Consider the following 19,634-nt stretch of genomic DNA (forward strand, 5'->3'; position numbering starts at 1 on the left):
CAAACCAAGAATGATCGGTTTTTTATTTTCCAACACCAAACCAACCAAACCAAACTACAAGTCGGTTTTTTTCTTCGATTTAACTTGGTTCGTCGGTTCGGTTTGCCTTGACGGTTTGGCTTGTACACCCCTATTTTCACGCATAAAAAAGTACGTAAAATTTTGGAAAGAAGTTTGAAATCAAATTATAATTTTATGCTAAGTTTTGTGTGAAACGAAAAATCAAATTGCCTAAAAAATAAATGAACTTTATGTGTTATGGAGATAAAAATATGGTAAAACTTGCTCATACTAGGTTATATCAACCGTATAGATTCGACATATATCTTCACAAGTGCAGTTATCACTAAATAATAATTTATTAATATACAGTATTATATTTATTTATGGCTTAACTATAATAAATTAGTATTGTTTAAAATAAATTTGGTGCGGGTAAATTTCGTCCAATTTACATAAGCCTTGGTCAACAAAATTAATCAATATAATTAATTAAAATTTATATAAATTAGTCCGAATACCACTAATCCTATAATTGAAGTCTAGGAGGGACCTTTTCCGATAAACTTTGGCACAAGTAGATGAGCCCGAACACCACGGCTATTAAAAAAACAAATAATTTTATGAGGAGTATTTTCTCCGTTACTCCAACCATACATCACCTTAATATCTTGGCTAGAGCATTAAACAAATGTTAATGGTTGAGGGGTCCGAGAAAAATATTTATCATCTGAGATTGTCGTTTTAGGAGTCTCCTGTTTTTCATGGATATTTTCGAAGACTAAAATCATCAGCTAGAGAAAATGGTAAGTCGTCCACAGTTTGTGCTGTTTGGTTCATCCATAGTACAGTTCAGCTATAGTTATCAAGGATGGGGTGCAATTCTCACTGACCTTTATGCTCGCAAGGTTCTTTTTCTCATCCTCTGCGTTTCCAAGATTGCTACTTTTTCCTCTTTTCTGTCCATTTTTTGGGTTCTATATCCCTGTTTTCTTCTGGGGTTTTGTTTTTATACCCAAAGATTCTGATGTTTAAGTAGATTTTCAATTTTCATGGTAGGTCATATGTGTATGTGTTATTACATGGATTTCTGTAATCAGTGCTGTGAATCTTGAGGTAGTGGGTAGTGGGTACCACTTTATTTTTGCACTTTTTATCTAACTCAAATAGAATGAGTCAGAAGTGCATTCAACTGGTTTTAAGAATAGAGTGCTTTTTCTTCAGTGTGTGTTCTTTTTTGTGGTCCTACTCCTAATTACAGTTTCTTTAATACTAATTACTACTACAGTGGAATGTATAATTTTAGTCCAAGTTAATTCTTCTTTTGTTGCTGGGATTGATGTCACAAGATGATATCAAGGCTAAAGCTGCAAAAACTTCTTTATTTTTATCTCTGTGCACGGATTCAGAATTTAGATTTGACTGGTTCAACCTTTAGTTCGGCGCTTTTGAAAGTATGTTCATAAGCCTAAACTCCAATTGCATATATTCCCCTATTAGGGTACCATTATAAGAAACTTCATATTTATTGATATATATATACTTCATGTTGAAATTACTAGGTTCAGCTGATCCCAGTAAAAAAAGACGCGCCTCTTCATGTGAACAAATGTTTTGTTTTGTCAGCAATCAGAGATTTGGAGTAAAAGTATGAAGACATAAAAACATTAAAATACATAGTGCCATCTCTTTTTCCAGTCTTCATATGAAGCAGCAATAAGCTCCGCTAAATTGCTGACATTAACAAGCAGTGGATGATATTGTTTAGACATTTTTTTGACTCCATGATGAGCTGAAAAGGCCATTAGATTATCAGTGACTCTTGTAGTATATGAAAGGAGGCAGATTTTTGTTAAGGGATGTCAAAAATATATAAAAGTAAACATACCAAGAAATTAAGGGGAGTCAATACATAGTATATATACATATAATTTATTTTTTTACCTAGCTACACAATGTATTTTTTCCGCAAAGGGGTGTCATTTGACACCCCTTCCTATAAGGTGGCTCCGCCACTGACAGGAGGTAGAACGGACACAGAGGAAAGTAAGTATTGAATAGAGGGTGTGAGACTCAAATCCAGAACTGCTATTTATTGTCTACTTCGGTACCATGAAGAATTAGAGCGATCAATGACGAATTAGATTGAATACATGAAACATGAGAAGTTTGATTATTCCCTCAATCTTGGTTGAGAATATATATATTCTTTACGTAGATTATGACTTTGTTTAGCGTGTGATTCTAGAAACAATACATATCTTAATCTAGGCATAGTTGCAAGTTGCAACAATCAAAACTAATCAATCTTATAATAATATCAACAGTAAGAAAGAGAGGTTAAGTTTGACCAGCTCTAACAAGGGAGATAATTGTAGTGGTTTGGCATAAATTGCCCAACCGAAATTTTCTTTCAATCATTTAATTAACAATTCCTTAGAACACGATAAGTAAGTTTACTTGATTGAAAAATTTCTCCTTTTGTAGCAAGTTTTCCAACAGCTAAATGATGCTTCTTTTGCGTCTTGAATCATGATCAATAATTGGTCAATTGACAGTTTCAATTTTAAGTGCTAAATGATGTTACAACAACAACAACATACCCAGTATTATTCTACATCGTGGGGTATGGGGAGAGTAGTGTGTACGCAGACCTTACCTCTACCTTGTGGAGGTAGACACGCTGTTTCCAATAGACCCTCGGAAGTGCTAAATGATGTTATGGTAAAGATTTCTAGCAAGCCTCTAATTGAGTTTGGACTTAAGTTCACCACTTTTATTGCTTTAAATGATTATTTTATCTTGCATTATGCTGTTACTTTATGCTCCCGGATGTGGTTAACTTATGAAAGCTTTTCAATGTATTGGTACCTCTTCTTTCTTGTGTCAAAAAGTGAAAATGATAATCGTTTAGTTTGAGTTGCACTTTTGTTTTTTTTTCCCGAATAAGTGGTGAAAATACATGTTTTGTTACGGAAATTTGATTAAAAAAAATGTAATACTTGTGCTCGGTAAATGCCCTGCTTATTGCTTTTCTATATGCTCAAGACTTTGTCCTAATTTTCCTGTCAATTGTTTGTACAAAAATCTGGCAACTTATAATTTAATCTTCTATGCTATTGAAATAGGCAGATATAGTGCTGCGTGGATATGCCGGTTGGAATTCAAGGTGCGCTCTTCAAGTCTTGGATCAAGTGTTTCCCAAGGTAATTGGTAGATGGCCAAATCACGCTGTCCTTCCTAGTTCTGTCTTTTGAATAATTTATCCATGTTCCAAAACAATGTAGCATTTTCCGGACAACGTCAAGGAAATTATCGAATTTCATGCAAACTAACGTTGTTTTGCGGACCTCTAAGCTCATAAATTCCTCTGTCCTATCATATTTGATGTGGTTGGCTCATGTGTTTTAAACTTAGGATGCAGCTGTACAGCCTTCTCTGGTCATAGTTTATTTCGGAGGGAATGATTCTGTGGAGCCTCACCCAAGTGGCCTGAGTGCTCATGTTCCTCTTCCTGAATATGTAGAGAACATGAGGAAGATCGCAATTCATCTGAAGGTAACATTTCTAAAATTGAGTTGCACTTCTTTCACGAATATATTCTAATGTGGTTAGGATTAACATTAGACAAGAAGATTATCCTTTTGTTTCTTCCTCGCAAATGCCTGGATGTACAAAGATAAGCTGTTTTTGTTTCAAATTGATATTACATATTTCAACTTTTTATTTTGGTGGCACTTCATTCATCCTAGAATAACTCAATCAAATTGATCAGGATGCAACAGTAAATTTGGCGCACTTACTTTTCAAAGTATGAATTTCACCAAAATAAAAAATTAAATAAATATAAACTAAAAATTCTTATGAAATCTAGTTAGCACTTCAGCGCTCAACCCTTTTCTCCATACAATACTGAAGTTGGTATGTATTGCTAATATACATCTGTTGCGCTACCAGAGTCTCTCTGAGAAGACTCGGATAATCTTTCTCAGTGCTCCTGCTGTGAATGAGGCACAAATCACTGAAATACACGGGTAAACAATGTTTTAATGTGGAGGTTTTTTCCATTCTTTCTTGAAGTTTTTTATTGCTAGAATAGTAATACACGCTTCTCATTACTGCACATAACCAGTAACGGCCTTGATCGATCAAATGACTCCTGTCGGAAATATTCAGAAGCTTGTATACAGTTGTGCCAAGAGTTGGGTGTGAAGGTTATTGATCTTTGGACAACACTTCAGCAAAGGGATGATTGGTTGACTGCTTGCTTTACGTAAGTATTTTTTGTATGAGATCTATTTATGACGATTTTTCTTTTATTACTTGAAGGGGAGCGTTGGCGTAACTGGTATAGTTGCTGCCATGTAGCCAGGAGGTCACGGGTGCGAGCCGTGGAAGCAGTCTCTTGCAGAAATGCGGGGTAAGGCTGCGTACGATAGACCCTTGTGGTCCGGCCCTTCCCCTGACCCAGCGCATAGTGGGAGCTTAGTACACTGGGCTTTCCTTTTTCTATTATTATTTATGACGTTTTTTGTGCTTTCTTATGCTAAACATGTAGTAAAAAAAACTGTGGCTTTGGTGATACAAAATCCAGCTTAAAATATTTGTCAATCTATCAACTATGGACTTGCCTTCTTCAAGTCTCCTACTTTAAAGAGTTAACTGGTTCAAGTCCAAATTCGTGATAGATCATTCCTTTTTGCTATAACCTATAGTAATAAACCAAAATGCTACCATGTTTTCTTAGTAACGACTGAAATTGCTTTTAGATCTTCTGCAAAACCTGAAAATGCTAGGAGATAAGCTTAGCATTTATATATGGCATAGCTTTTTCTTTCCTTTTGCTCATCTGCTCAATAGACCACCTGCGCACCATATATTGCTTATTTTGCCAGTGGTTGTGATCACAGATCTAACTGGACGATACATTATCTCCTGGTTTCTTGTAATATTAGATCTTCTTTAGCACATATTCTATTTCTTGTGTTTTCTCATTTGCATGGTTGGTCGTGTTTGGGCTCTGAAGGGATGGAATACATTTATCATCTGAAGGCAGCAAGCTTGTAGTCAAGGAAATCTTAAAAGTTGTCAAAGAGGCAGAGTGGGAACCAAACCTGCATTGGAGATCATTGCCTATTGAATTCCCTGAAATCTCTCCATATATCTTTGTTGGTCCCAAGGGTGAGACTGCTGTGAACGTTTCGCAGTTGGATCTTGAATGGCAGACTCAGTGGCACTAAATTCAGACTATGATTGTTCATAAGCCAATGGTAGTAAGATTTCGCATCAATTACACCTCAATCCCAAATTAGTTGTGGATAGCTATATGCTTCTCTATGTTTGTTGTTTTGCTGTTTTGGTCCATTTCATTCCAATTTCCAAACAATGTTTCGATGCAACTCGTTACTATGATTATTCATCATAACTTGAATACTTTTACATTGATCATGAACCTACCACAACTGTCCTCATTTATTTGACTATGCTCAAGAATATCAAAATTTTAAGGAATAAATTAACCCTTACCCTTTACTAGTATATATACAGACTGTTATAGCATTGAAGTCACCTCTCTACTTTCCTGTAATCCACCCAATTTGATTATCTGATTATCAAAAGGATAATATGGCATAAAAGAGTTTTTTCTTCTGATATTTCTAGACTATTTTCTAAATCCATACATCGCATATTCAATATCTTAAAAAGCAACGAAACACCACCACTCGGATGAAAGGTAAAATATTAACTGTATACGTATTTTAATATTACTATAATGTTCAAGTCTGGTGGAATTTTTGCCTATTATCCCTTTTTGTATCAGTTGTTTAGTAGATGGTCCTCTTTTTAATTCTTTTGGACCTTTTAGACCACGGTTTTAAAAAGTTGTTTTTTTAACAAACTGAATAACTTATGAGAACGATATTTTACTGTCTAAAATTTGTAAGTTAACGTTAGACCACAATCTAGCGTTTTATGATTAAACTAAAAATTATATGAGCAAATGTTAGACTCGAGTTTAACGTTGTCTGCTAAGTCTAATTTTTTAAGGATTATATTTGCACAACTTTTTTAAAATAGGGAAAATCTAAGCAATGGCCTATAAAAGGGCCATTTGCATAAATCAGCCGAAGTCACGATAGTTATTTTGCAAAACTTTGCACAACTTTAATTTTTGAGCCTTGCTGCCATGGCATAACTTCAAGGTCAAAAGTTAAAAGTATTGCCCATGGGACAAGCGATTAGAAATGGCGTGGGGTAGCCACTTTTTAATGTGGTAATTAATTTTTATCTAGCATTTTTAATGCTGAACAAAAATAACCACTACTCTATTAAAATTAATACGAAAAGACGATTTTACCCTTTCTTCATGAGTGCTGTATAAATATTAAGGACATGGTGTCCTTAACTTCATGAGTGTTGTGTAAAAATTAAGGACAAAAGCACTCATGAAGTTAAGGACATGATGTCCTAAAGTTTAACAACAGAAGGTGCAAATACATGACACTTTGTCCTTAATATTTATACAACACTCATAAAATTAAGGACACCATGTCCTTAATATTTACACAACACTCATGAAGTTAAGGACACCATCTTCTTAATATTTACACAACACTCATGAAGTTAAGGACATTATATCCTTAATATTTACATTGCACACATGAAGTTAAAGACACCATATCCATAACATTTACACTGCACATATGAAGTTAAGGACATGATGTCCTAAAGTTTAATAATAGAAGGTGCAAATACAGGACACTTTGTCCTTAATATTTACACAACACTCGTGAAGTTAAGGACACTATGTCCTTAATATTTAAACATCACTCATGAAGTTAAGGATACCATGTCCTTAACATTTACATTGCACATATGAAGTTAAGGACATGATGTCTAAGAGTTTAAAACAGAAGGTGCTAATTCATGACACTTTGTAACCAGCGGAGTCGAAGTTTGACTCGTAAGGCGAAGAATACCATCTACTTGGACGCCGATTCCTATGAGAGGATAATGGGGTTGTATCAACATTTTTTGCTGCATGATGTATCACAATTCTAGTTTCTGAAATTTGACTTGGAAGAAACTTACCCGCCAACTCAAATTGTGATACATGTACTTCTTTGGATACACCCTCGTGGCATACAAGTGGTATGCTCCACAGCACCTCAGATGTAGTATTTCCCTCAACTCTTACTTCACCACAAACAGGATTAACATCTGTATTCTATTTTTGAATATATATGTATATAAGTGTATTATAAAATTTCTAAATACATAATACATCACATGTTTTGAATACATCTAAATACATTTAAACCGTAAAAATATTTGGATGTTTGAGATATAAGTACAGTGTATTTAGAATCCAAGCTTAAATACATGTAAATACTGTTTGAATACATATGAATACATCTACATACAATATGCAAAGATCAAATGTAATATGTATAAGTACAGTGCATTTATAATACAAATAAATACAACTGCATACATATTTCAATTAAAACAAGAATAGTAAAGGTCGTTATAGAAATGCATTTTGAAAACCCTTAAATCAAATTTGAAACTGAAATGACATGTATAGGATTGATTCTGTAGGATGACTCTGGTATACCCTTTCCGTAGGCTGATTGGCTTTAATCTGGTCAGAAAGCTTCTTAAAGTTTTCATTAATCAATGTTCTTAGAGACGTGAACTCGCCCATCACCTAATCAATACAAAAATAATTAGAGAGGTGTTGGAAAAATATATGAATGTTAATTTCCAAACTGTAATGTTTAATATGTGCATACAAAACTCACATATTCTTTGAATGAATTTAGATCATTCCCAAAGAAGATACTTCATCTGTTTTAGAATCTACTGGCTTCTTATCATGCAATACAGTTTGATTGATTTCAGATATGCCAGCATGAGGAATCTTGGATTGAGTATCTGAATTTGAGGGATCTATAATTTGTTGTTTACGCTTTTTGTGGGGCGGTGATGAAGATGGACCAACACTTGCATCATGTTTCTTCTTAGACTGAAGATGCAGTGTAGGACTAAAGTCATACGAATCATCTGCATACTTATCTGAATGAGTAGGAGTAGGACTGTTCTCTACCTCAACACCTCCTGGAGGAATCTGAATAACAGCAAGTTCTACATCGCTTGGTTGGATGCCATTGTAAACAATATAAAAATCGAAATACATTCAAAGTGAACGAAGTTTGTTGTATGATTATAAAGTTATGCTCATTGAATGAAATATTTATCTGTATACTGTTTTTTGTATTCTAATGTATTCATGGTAATATGGAAGACAGGGAAATGAAACCATACTTGCATATTGTATGTAGATGTATTCTAATGTATTCATGTTGTATTCTACTGTATTCTAATGTATTCATGTTGTATGAAACTATATTCAACAATATGTATTCTAATGTATTCATGTTATATGCAACTGTATTGACTAACAGAATATTAATTCTTAAAAAAATAATATCGAAAACTTAACAAATAGTAAATTACCATGTTTCCCTGGTCATTGAACATGTCGTTCATCATATAAGCATAAGTTGGCTGATTGATAGTGGATCTCCAATTGAGTATTCTGGAAATCCGGTTATCAACTCGCGTTGTAATTTTGGGGTCAACCTTTAAACAACGCTCGTAAAACCATACTTGCATTGCGAGAGGCATCCCAGCTATCCTATAATACTTCTTCTAAGAATCTATTTTCTTGCTAATAGATTTAATAAGGTATTGGAATGCATCAATACCCCATGGATAATCAGAGTATCTCCCACTCTCGACCAAGTCAAAATGTAATCTTAGGATGGTTGTGCTATTTTTTTCCGATGAAAATATGAAAGTGTGTATGAAATACAACACAGCTATCTTGATGGCATCCCCATCGTTATCATGACCCCAATTCTTGTCATCAAAGCATGTCAACAAATCTTTCTTTTTGACATGAAACCAGTGACAAGCGCAAACTCCCTGATTGAGAAGGATAATGTTGTACCATTGACGTATATTGAAAATACATCGTCATGACTTCCTTCTAACTGACGAACCATGAAGCACCTGAACAATTTATGCTGGACCTCACAAGGCTTCATATCAAGGAAACTTTCAAAACAAGTAGAACCCAATATTTTATACTGCTCAGGAGTAAGCTTTTCTTTGAGGTCGGATACTGTGTCAGTGTTAGTATATGAACTGATATGCGGTGATGAAATAGGCTGGTGTTTCACAAAAAGTTTAACTTCCTGCATACAACAAGAATTACAAAAAGATTTCATATGTCAACAGGAATACATAACTCATTAATTATTTTAAATACACATAAATACAACTAAATACAATATGCAAAATGCACTGGAGTAAGAAATTAGTGATGGAAATAGTTGTATATATATAAATACATCTACATACAACAATCATTCTTCATTGCAATGAGTACAAAACAGTGAAGGCACCTTTGAAATACTTATGAATACATCTACATACAATATGCAAAGGTCACTGTAATAAGTACAAAATACAGTGAGTAAACTTTTGAATTTAACTAAACACACCTAAATACAAAAGACACTAGACTAAATAAGCACAAATCAGTGAAGCCAAATTTTGTATACATATAAATACATCTACATACAAATATGCAAAAGTCATTGTAATAAGTATAAATGAGTGATGGATTTTTTGAATACTTATGAATAAATTTAAATACGATATGCAAAAGTCAGTGTAATAAGTATAAATAGGCAATTTTGAATACTTATGAATACACCAACATACATATAAATCACATCAACAAATAAGAAGAGGAAGCTATGTATCCACTATTGCACACATATAAATACAATAACATACAATAATAGAAATCCATTGAAGAAGATAATACTCAATGTATGAGGACTCAAATGCATATTGATACATCAACAATTACCTTTTCGTCCCGCGTATCCGAGCTATTTCTTGCATCGACCTCCTTTCCCTTGACACATGAAGCATCATCCATAGGTTTTTTTCTTTTTTCCGCAACGGGAAGTGTTGATTCTTTCGAAGATTTCTCAACTTGGGCTTCTTTCAATTTATCATTGTGTATTTTAGTTCTCTTCTCTACAGCTGTATTTGCTGCTGAACCTGCAAATTCCAATTCCGCTTGAGTGATTTGCAAAGAGAAAGAGGACCCATCGAAATTGAGTGCTTTGGTGGGTATACCTCTGGTAATCCTCTTGTGGGATGTTGAATCAGATATTGGAGAGAAAATCTCAAGTTTTCTGTTGAATACAATAACAATGGTTATTGTTTATAAAAAATTAGTAGATATAAATAAAATAAACAAAATACAAGCGAAATTCTAAAAAGTTAAATACTTACCACAACTATTTGTAGCAAAAAAAATGAGAGTTGAGAGAGACAATGCTGATGGCATATATGAAATTAGCGTGGTGACTGAGACTGGGGAAGACCTAGACGATGTGGGTGAGAGGGAATTTCAGTTTCAGAATCTGGGAAGATAATAGCGTGTGTCAAATTAGAGAGGGGAAACGTGGAGAGAGAACTTCCCATCAAATACGGTAAATTATGTGAGAAAAATCTGAAAAAGAAGAGAGAAAAATAATAATTAGCGTATATAGTGGCTTAAGGGTAGGAGTTAACCATAAATAGATATTTTGCTATAAACATTAAAAGGTAGCTATAGAATATAATTTTTTAAAATGATATTTATTTAAAATAAATAAGGTGTTAAGCTTTGCTATAAGAGGTAAAAATTCCTTATTTTGGCTCCAATTCGAAGGCGGCATCAAAGTATGAATTTTCGGGTGCGGAAAAAGCAGCTTGTGTATTAACTGCGTTACTCTTTAGTTTGTATTGTCCTTATCTAAATGAAAAAAATATTCTCTACATAATTTAGTACGACAATTTGTCTTATAAAATTTACCGAGGCCTAGTTATATAGTATTAGAAAAGGAGCAAATTCTTTTTTTCTTCAACTTTCTGAAACTACTTCGGCGTCAGAATATTACTTCAATACTTACCTTAATAATCATGCTGTTAAAATAGGAAGTCTAAATTGGGAAGCAGAATACATAGGGTTAGGGGTGTTTATAAAAACCCAAAAAATCGAACCAAACTGACCAAAAAATCCGATACTTTTTAGGTTTGGTTTGGTTTTGGTTTTGAATTTTAAAAATCGATGAAATTTGGTTTGGTTTTGGTTTTAATCAAAAAATAATCGAAAAAACCGAACCAAACCGACTATAGAAATAGCTAACCAAACCGACTATAAAAGTAGCTATTTAAATTTATTATTACACCTATATATATTTATATTTTTATATAAAGTTTCTAAAATTTTATGGTACATATTAGTCATTTATATTTTTAGTCTATTTTTTTGCTATTATAATAATCTAATTCTTTGCCTTTACATTTTAGTTTAATTGGTAGTTATATTTGCTAAGTACAAGAATTTATTTCATATTAAAAATAATCAATTTTTAATTGAATACTTAAATTATTCATCACTATTTGATTCAATTATCATCAATATATCTTGGTAAATGATAAATTTCTCAAAGAGCAATTGGTTTGATAGTGTTACGTTGAAAATGTAATCTCCGGAATATGTGTTTGGTAGTGTATGTCTCGTATTTAAGAAAAAAATCGATAAATAACTAAAAAAAATAAAAAAACCAACAAAAACCGACTTAATTGGTTTGGTTCCAATATTTGAAGAACCGACTTACTTGGTTTGGTTTCTTTTTTGGAAAAAACCGATCCAAACCGAACGATGAACACCCCTAGTATTGGTATTTGATTCTTATCTACTTTACGAAGATGCACTTCACTGTAAAAATGCAGAGAAGTTTTAAATTAGGTGCATATATAACGCCAACAAGCTACATCAACCATACACAAATCTTCTGATCAATCGCCACCAAAAACGAAGCAGCCAACACGAGGACGGTAGGATTCAGAATCAAAATAAAAAATGTTACAATAAATATACAAGCATTCAAGAATTTTCGTATATGACAGACTATATGATACAACAAGGACAAATCTCAAACCAGCTGCCCAAGATTCAGATGACTACATGCCCAAACGAATGAAAACATTACCAAACAAATGATAGATACAGAATGTGGAAAAAAACTAAAGTAAAATCAGCAAGGACAGTAGCAGCAGCAGTACAGAGTCACCAACACCCAACTTCCACTGCAGAAATCAAATTGAATGACGGATGGTGTTTACCTCTTCTCCAACAATAATATAAAACAAAACCAGGCAACATACACCAGGGTTTAATGCCTCAACATTAGTGATAGACGGAGTAAGTCCAGATATGGTCAGATGCGAGCACTGCTATACTTTTAACTGGAAAGCTGGAACCTCCCACTGGGCTTTTTCCTTCTCCACCCCTGTAAAGTTAAGAGAACTGGTTAAATTTCTCCTCCACCTTAAGAACACATATTTGAGATGTCAGACAGTGAAGAACTTACAAATGCAGCATAGTAAACAAATGTCAGCCCAGCTAAAACGATGAACCCAATTTGAAACACATTGTACCTGCAATGACACATTTTACCATTCATAACATGATTCTTGCGGTAGGAAAAACCAGTTCTTCAGAAAAATCTAGACACAACAGTAACTTACTTATACAAATATTTAATTCCACGAAGTGATTGCAGATTGTGACCAAATATTTCTTGAGCTGCAGTGGCTTGAGCATAGTATGCAAACGCTGTAGCACAGAACTGAATGACACTGCAAGCACAGAAAGACAAGAGGATCATAAGACCAAACTTTCACACTAAAAGTGGAAGCAGAAGAAAAGTCATTAATCCACAACTGCAGAGTGGCTAATGTGCTTTCAGAAAACCACGATAACTAAGTGGGCGTTTGGACATAAGAATTGTAAATTAGAGTTGTGTTTGGACATGAATATAATTTTGGGTTGTTTTTTATGTTTTGTGAGTGATCTGAGTGAAAATTTTGAAAAACAGCTTTTTGGAGTTTTTCAAATTTTCGAAAAATTGCAAAATGCATCTTCAAGTGAAAATTGGAAAATTTATGACCAAACGCTGATTTCGAAAAAAAGTGAAATATTTCTTATGTCCAAACGGGTTCTAAGTAAACATACGCTTAGCACCCTCAAATTCCACATCCTTGATATACCACCTACCGACTCAGCAAAGTATTTAACACATGAAACCATCATCCAACAATGAAGTAAAGCTTCTGATTTTGATTCAGAAATAAGGAGCAATGGAGCCCTCTTAGCAAGTGCCTGATCATAACATTCAGCAGGAAAGTTTCAGGATAGCCACTGGAGGAGTTCTTGCTTTCATATCTACAGTTGCCTACATATAGTGGTAACTAGTAAATGGTCCAGAACCACTAAACCCAATGAGATCAAGACTACAACTGCAATTCCCCTCAAGGCCATCCAAGAAACAGGTTGCATCTTTTGTAGTGTCTAGCAATAACTTGGAGGTCCTGGGTTTTACTATTTGCATGGACATAACCTACACTACATACCCGTGGTTCTAAGCATTTATCCTTCACATAACATATTCATCATTAAGACCAGTTGTTAGATCAATGAAAATATTAAAAAAATACATAAGAAACTTGGACTGTGTTAAACCTACCTGATAGAGCAGAGAAGAATAAGGCCCACATTGAAAAGAAAGGAGTTCATGAGCGTAGCTCCCCATCTGTAAACAGTGGTCCAGCACAAAAGTGAGACAGGGAAGAGGGAGGAGCAAAGCAGGTAGCAAACAGATCACTAAAGCAAAATTCAAACAGCAGAAGATGTTTACTTCATGGGATGAATTGTGATAAAAACTAATTTCAAGCCAAGCATCATTGCTCCAGCAATCACCGAAAGCAGAAGGTAGAAGCAAAAAAATGCAAAAGCTGCAGTGCCCAAAAGACCTGGAGAATTAACAGAAAAATAAGCCATCACAATTCATGTATTAGCCACCACACATAGCTAATAAGAGAAGGGAGATAAAGATCGAATGTACCCCAAACATCGTCAAGTTTGATGAAAACCTCATTAAGGAAAGAAGAAAGTGGAGGATCAATCAGGAGATATATTACGATATGGGCAACCCATGCTACAGAGACAATCAGCCTGTTTAAAACGGACCAAAAAACACAGAACTATCAACTGCCATTCAATTAATTCAAACGAACTAGTGGAAATTAGGATTTCCATAACACCACCACACACCCTAAAACACCTAGGATGAGTTTTGCCAAATAGCCTAATACCGTCATTGCCCAAGCAGTCTCAGCCTGCAAAAATGAAGGTTATCAGATTTGTTTGCACTGCAAAGAAACTTTGGCAGGAAGGAAAAAATAAGCTTTTAGCTGACCAACTATAAGAGCACATTTCTTTACCTTTTCACCTTGAGGGTACATCTCCTCTAGAGCCTTGACATCCTCTTCAAGAAGAAGCACCTCCTGCGGGTAAAGTAAAGTTGAACAAATATCATATTAACACATAAAGAAACTAGAATTTCCCAGAATGTATTTATCAGACAAGAAAAAATCAGATTCTTCATCAAACATCTATGATAAATGAGATAAAAATCGGTTGAGGTCTGAAATAAAATCATAAATAACTTCAAAACAGAATTACAAGGACAAGCTGATCATGCATATCAAGAGGAGGGCCACCTGCATACACAGATCATGAATATCCATAAATCCTATAAAGTAGCAGAGCATGGTTTATTCTGTCACTTTGTTGGACAGGTGCAAACTCAACTTAACAAAAGTTTATTTATTTGTTAATTTCTGAAGTTCATAAATGTACCAGTGACAACTTGGACAATGATTCTACCCCCCCTCTCCGGAGGGGGGCTGGCTTCTGTTCCTACGTTATATAACCAAATACTGCTTGCAGATTAAACAGCTTTATCTTCAGTCAGAAATCACTCAAAATTTCACAACTTTTTTTAAAGAAGTTTGTGCTTTATAATACTTTTTTGTAGTCTCCAAATAAATTTTTCATACATCAAGGGATTTAAGTTCGCAAATACACCAAAAAATAATATAACATACCAAACTCTTCATATGTTTCTGTAGAGAGTACAATATCCTTATAGTAACTTACCAAAATTTATCCTCCATTCTACTCTAGCCTCCGTAAATTCCCTCAGCCACTTAAAGACTTTTTGATTTGTCATCCCATCATTCAATAGTGTTTTCTTTTTTGAAGGTAAAGTGAAGTCTTTCATATCAAATAATGAACAATGTTTATATATCTAAAAGGAGTCGGAACAGTTTGTACATGAAGTAGGAAAAGAATATGAAAAAGACAGATTTGCCACGTATGCTATTTTCAAGTAAATTCCTTTATAATTCTCTTGATATTCTGTTTATATATATATATATATATATATATATATATATATATATATATATATATATATACCTTTTTCCAAAAGAATTTGACTTGAGTTTCTACAATGATTATACAGTGAAATGCACGGATCACATGATAGTGTTGTTTACATAGTTCACATGATAGTGCGATTTGTTCATCTATTTCCATCTATTGTCTAAACCATTTCATTTTTAAGTCCGCCTATTTATTGCAGTGCTAAAATGAAACAAACATTTAGAAAAACCATGATAAAGAAGATATAGACCTTCTCGACTGCCTTCACATTCTTCCGCCATTTTCTTCCCTTACTTCCACTCCTTTCTTCTTGATGAAGGGCATCAGCTGCCTTTTTCAGTTCTTTTGCTTTTTTACCTAGCTCGGTAGCTTCCTACAGAATCAAAATAAAGCATCATGATACCAGCATGTATATCTTTTTTTATTTTAATCTTTTTGATAAGGCTTTTTTTTTATTTTTAATTTTAATCTTCCAATCAGGAAAATATATGCAAAGAGCTGCTGAGATATAAAAGTACCTTGATATATTGTGATCGTGTAATAACAGCCTTTGGACGCCTGATGAACGAAAATATAAGTCCCAACGGGAGACAGGCAATGCCAACACCACCAAAAATCTGGAGATAAAACATGAACCAGATATGTCAGTACCAAACATGTACATCAGGGAGATGATTTCCCTTATATACCCTCCAATGCTGCTCCTCAACCTCACAAGAACTGATTACCAAGCCCCCTTAACTAATCAGAGGAGGCAACAAAATGTTCATGGTCAAATAACCACCCTTAAACAAAAAGATTTTATATTCAACAGCAAACTTACTCAAACTGATTCTAAATTCTACACTCCAAAACCAGCAATTTGATACTGTGGAAGTACTCCATATTAATTTGCATACCAAGATGAAAATGACTGAAGAACTGGACAACCAGTGTCTTCGTCAGAACAATAACAACATTCAAGTGTCTAAAAATTTAAGCATTGGCATACCGTGAAAAGCACAGATCCAACAATAGTAGCCAGAGCAACAACATATTCAGGAAAAGTAGCACGCATAGTCCAGGTTGTTTCAGAGGAAGCATTAGCAGAATATGCTGAACACTGGTACAATGGAAGGCAATAATTAGAAAGGCGGCTTCGGTACCAGATTAAAGATATCAAACAAACAAATAGAAACATTTAGATATGCACCAACCTGTCGGGTACCGTTTATACACTGTTGACCACTGTTAAAGTTGAATGAATTTGGAAAGGGAGCGTTGGCTGATGATAAGTGTCTTACAGTGAAATCAGCCTTTCCAGCAAGCCCTGGATTATTCAAAAGATGGGTAAATAAAGATTGCAAAACAAGCATGTTGAATGATAAAATCAAAGTAATAAATAAACTCAACTAACAGAAGTTGAGCAACTGAATATAAATAGCCACTTCGGTATAGTTATCCCAAAAGAGAAAAAAACAAGGGGTAAATGAGCAAAGAAAATCCACAATATTAGAAGCAAAAAAGGTACCAAACTGAAATAGAAAACTATCTAAATCCTAAAAAAGGGGGTGAAAGAAAGTAAAACCTGTTCCCCATTACATAATTTAGCAAAGAGCAAGGTACCAGCAAAGTAAGTTTAGGGACCCAAAGAATTCATAAAAAAATTAAGCTACTTGGTGTGGTGGTAAAATTCTCAAATAACATGCTGAGAACATGATCATCCCCACCCCACCCCCTTGTTTCTAAGGTGTCCATAAGTGAAATTCCACGAGGCTGCGGAATCTAGCACAAATCACAGTATATGAGTCAAACTAGACCCTGGAAGCAACTACAACAACTAGTGTGGCAAGGATGGGAAAGTCTATGGGACGATTGTGACTGAGCCACAAAACCAGATGTAAGTTTTTAACACCATCTTGGTGTATTTTATATAATAAAATCAAGACCTAACATAAAAATAAATAAAAAAGTTGAGGGGCAGAATACAACTCTTTAACTCTTGACACAATTCCCATAAATGGCATTCAGATATTCTCCTCTTTATGTTTCCCCATCATCATCAGGGGTCAACAACTCATCAGCAAGCTGAAGAATTTGTAATAACTTCCTAAGGTAGACACATATTAGTGAGGTCCAACGAAACAACACAGCCAACATTCCTTGGTTAGCTGATCATTTGAATCATTCGACCACTAAAGTTATTATTCGACCTAACTTTGCCTTTGTGGACTTCACAATGCATAGTCAGTTCAAGCCATGATAAAGGAAGAGAGTTAGGGTAGGTCAAAGGTAGCCAAAAAATAGTCTAATTCTCGCATTTAATGGATGCAGATTTTTTAATTTGACCAAGAAATCCATCTTGGTCAAACCCTTAGGACCAATTGCAGCTTTTGAAACTCAGGATAATGGGCCCGCCCCTCTATCATTCTTGGCTTAAATACCAGGCTTAGTTCGCATGGCACAGGCTCGAATCTGTGACCTAAGTCACAGGTCCCTCAACTTTTGCCACTTAAACTAAGCCCTGGGGGCATGAATACAGATAATTAATTGACCCAACCCAGCTAATTTTTTATTATGGCTTAGTTAATTGATTATTTTGATTGATATATACAATCCCTATCTCTGTACTTAAATTCTGACATTTCTCGATCCAAAATTAACTCGCCCCCGGGCTCACCCTACATGACACTAGCATCCAAAAGGTAGAAATGCAACAGCATATTATACATGTCAACAAGTATGATCAACACGAGTCACTCGAAAAACTAACCATATAAAATTCCAAGCAACAAAGCACACACGATTGCTGTGGTCACCACCCAACACAATGCACTTTTAATCCTTTTTCCAATAGTCCTGCACAACAACAAATAAGTCAAAACATCACGATGACAAGAAAAAATATCAAAAAAAAGGAAATAGAGCATAATACGGACTTATCCTGGTCGCCTTCGTAGTAGAACATAGCAAAAGGAATAACGAAGAAAACGAGAACAGCATCAGCAATGTAGATAGCAAGCCATAGATCCTTCATAGGAAGTGTGAGATTACACGCGCCGTTATAAATCGCGTGTCGACAAGCCTGCCGGTTCGCCACATCGGCTGGTAACATGAGGATCGAAATGGCGGCTATTGAGAGGCCCAAAACGACGACGAATTTGGGAAAATAAGCTTGATTAGCATCATCGGGATGCTGGTAATTGATGAGTAGGTATATATTGAAGAGGAATACGAGAATACACACGACTATGGCTACGATTACGAGTGCGAGATTGAAATCCCCCATAGCTGCGTGAGGATTTCTCGATCCGGATCAATTGTGGAGCTTGATTCCAATCGGATTAATGTTTTGAATGGGAAAGTTAGGGTTTGGGTTTGAAATTTTTTTGAACTGAGGACCTTTTCAGATCTGGGTTTTCCGAAGAGGATAGAGGGGTAGGGCGCGGGTTTGCTCCGGTTGCGTTTTGATGCCTTCGGGGGTGTCTGGAGGTGTTGAAGTGGAATTACGAATATACCCTTCGCAGCATAAATATATCATTGTAATAGTTGTCACTGTAATAGCTGTAATCTTTTCTTTCTTTTTTTTTTTTTCCAACTAATAGCTGTAATCTATTTAGCATTGACTTTATATTGCCCTTTTTAAATTTTTTTGAGGTGAAAATTTTAAAAATTTATCTCAATTACCAAATTTATTTTGTAAGAAAATTTACGCTACATAAAAGTATTATAAGCTATTTTTATGCCCAAAAATTATATAGAAATATATAGTCAAATAAAAGATCTACATAACTTTTTCAATAGTAATTGTGTCATATAAAATAGGGCAATAGATAATTTAGACATCAGAAAAAGAAAAAAAAAACTTTCTCATACTCATGTCTTCAACAAGTTAATTAACTTGACGCCAAAAACAATATTAATCAAAAATAAATATAAGTTAAGTTTGTAATTGGTAGTTTCACAAAAACAATTGCTATGTATTTTATGTCTACCCCAAGCAAATGAATTCAAAATATTTACCATTCATATAAACTTAATTATGTATTCTCATTTTAATTTATATTAATCTTATGAATAAGTTATTTAATTTGATATAAACACTATTTTGCTTGTAAGTATTAACCATTTTACAATTAAGACATGATAGATAAATTATATTTTTCTATTCTATAAAAGAAAATCAGATAAGATAAAGTGCAACGAGTTCTTGCATCTTGACCACTAT

General features: G+C 34.4%; 2 protein-coding genes across 3 annotated transcripts; one reads left to right on the top strand and one right to left on the bottom strand.

Annotated features, from left to right (window-relative positions):
- Positions 1-533: 533 nt before the first annotated feature.
- Positions 534-5,442, top strand: LOC107773403 (GDSL esterase/lipase CPRD49). 2 transcript variants are annotated; one of them, XM_016592828.2, is made up of 6 exons: positions 534-908; positions 3,129-3,206; positions 3,418-3,558; positions 3,958-4,034; positions 4,133-4,273; positions 5,027-5,442. In XM_016592828.2, exons 1-6 carry the CDS (start codon positions 804-806, stop codon positions 5,238-5,240), a joined length of 756 nt encoding a protein of 251 aa, XP_016448314.1. In that variant the 5' UTR covers positions 534-803; the 3' UTR covers positions 5,241-5,442. The 2 variants fall into 2 exon arrangements, with proteins under 2 accessions (XP_016448314.1, XP_016448315.1); XM_016592829.2 differs by having other exon boundaries at positions 669-806.
- A 6,537-nt stretch (positions 5,443-11,979) lies between these two features.
- On the bottom strand, positions 11,980-18,908 carry LOC107773402 (LIMR family protein At5g01460). Its single transcript, XM_016592826.2, has 14 exons — positions 18,346-18,908; positions 18,180-18,265; positions 16,624-16,736; positions 16,419-16,529; positions 15,946-16,044; positions 15,678-15,800; positions 14,422-14,484; positions 14,252-14,316; positions 14,043-14,152; positions 13,836-13,950; positions 13,665-13,730; positions 12,667-12,777; positions 12,510-12,576; positions 11,980-12,428 (listed from the first exon to the last, which is right to left on the bottom strand). Exons 1-14 carry the CDS (start codon positions 18,693-18,695, stop codon positions 12,381-12,383), a joined length of 1,527 nt encoding a protein of 508 aa, XP_016448312.1. The 5' UTR covers positions 18,696-18,908; the 3' UTR covers positions 11,980-12,380.
- Between the last annotated feature and the right edge of the window lie 726 nt (positions 18,909-19,634).

This window comes from Nicotiana tabacum, chromosome 2 (genome assembly GCF_000715075.1).
Source record: "Nicotiana tabacum cultivar K326 chromosome 2, ASM71507v2, whole genome shotgun sequence".
NCBI classification, from domain to species: Eukaryota; Viridiplantae; Streptophyta; class Magnoliopsida; order Solanales; family Solanaceae; genus Nicotiana; species Nicotiana tabacum.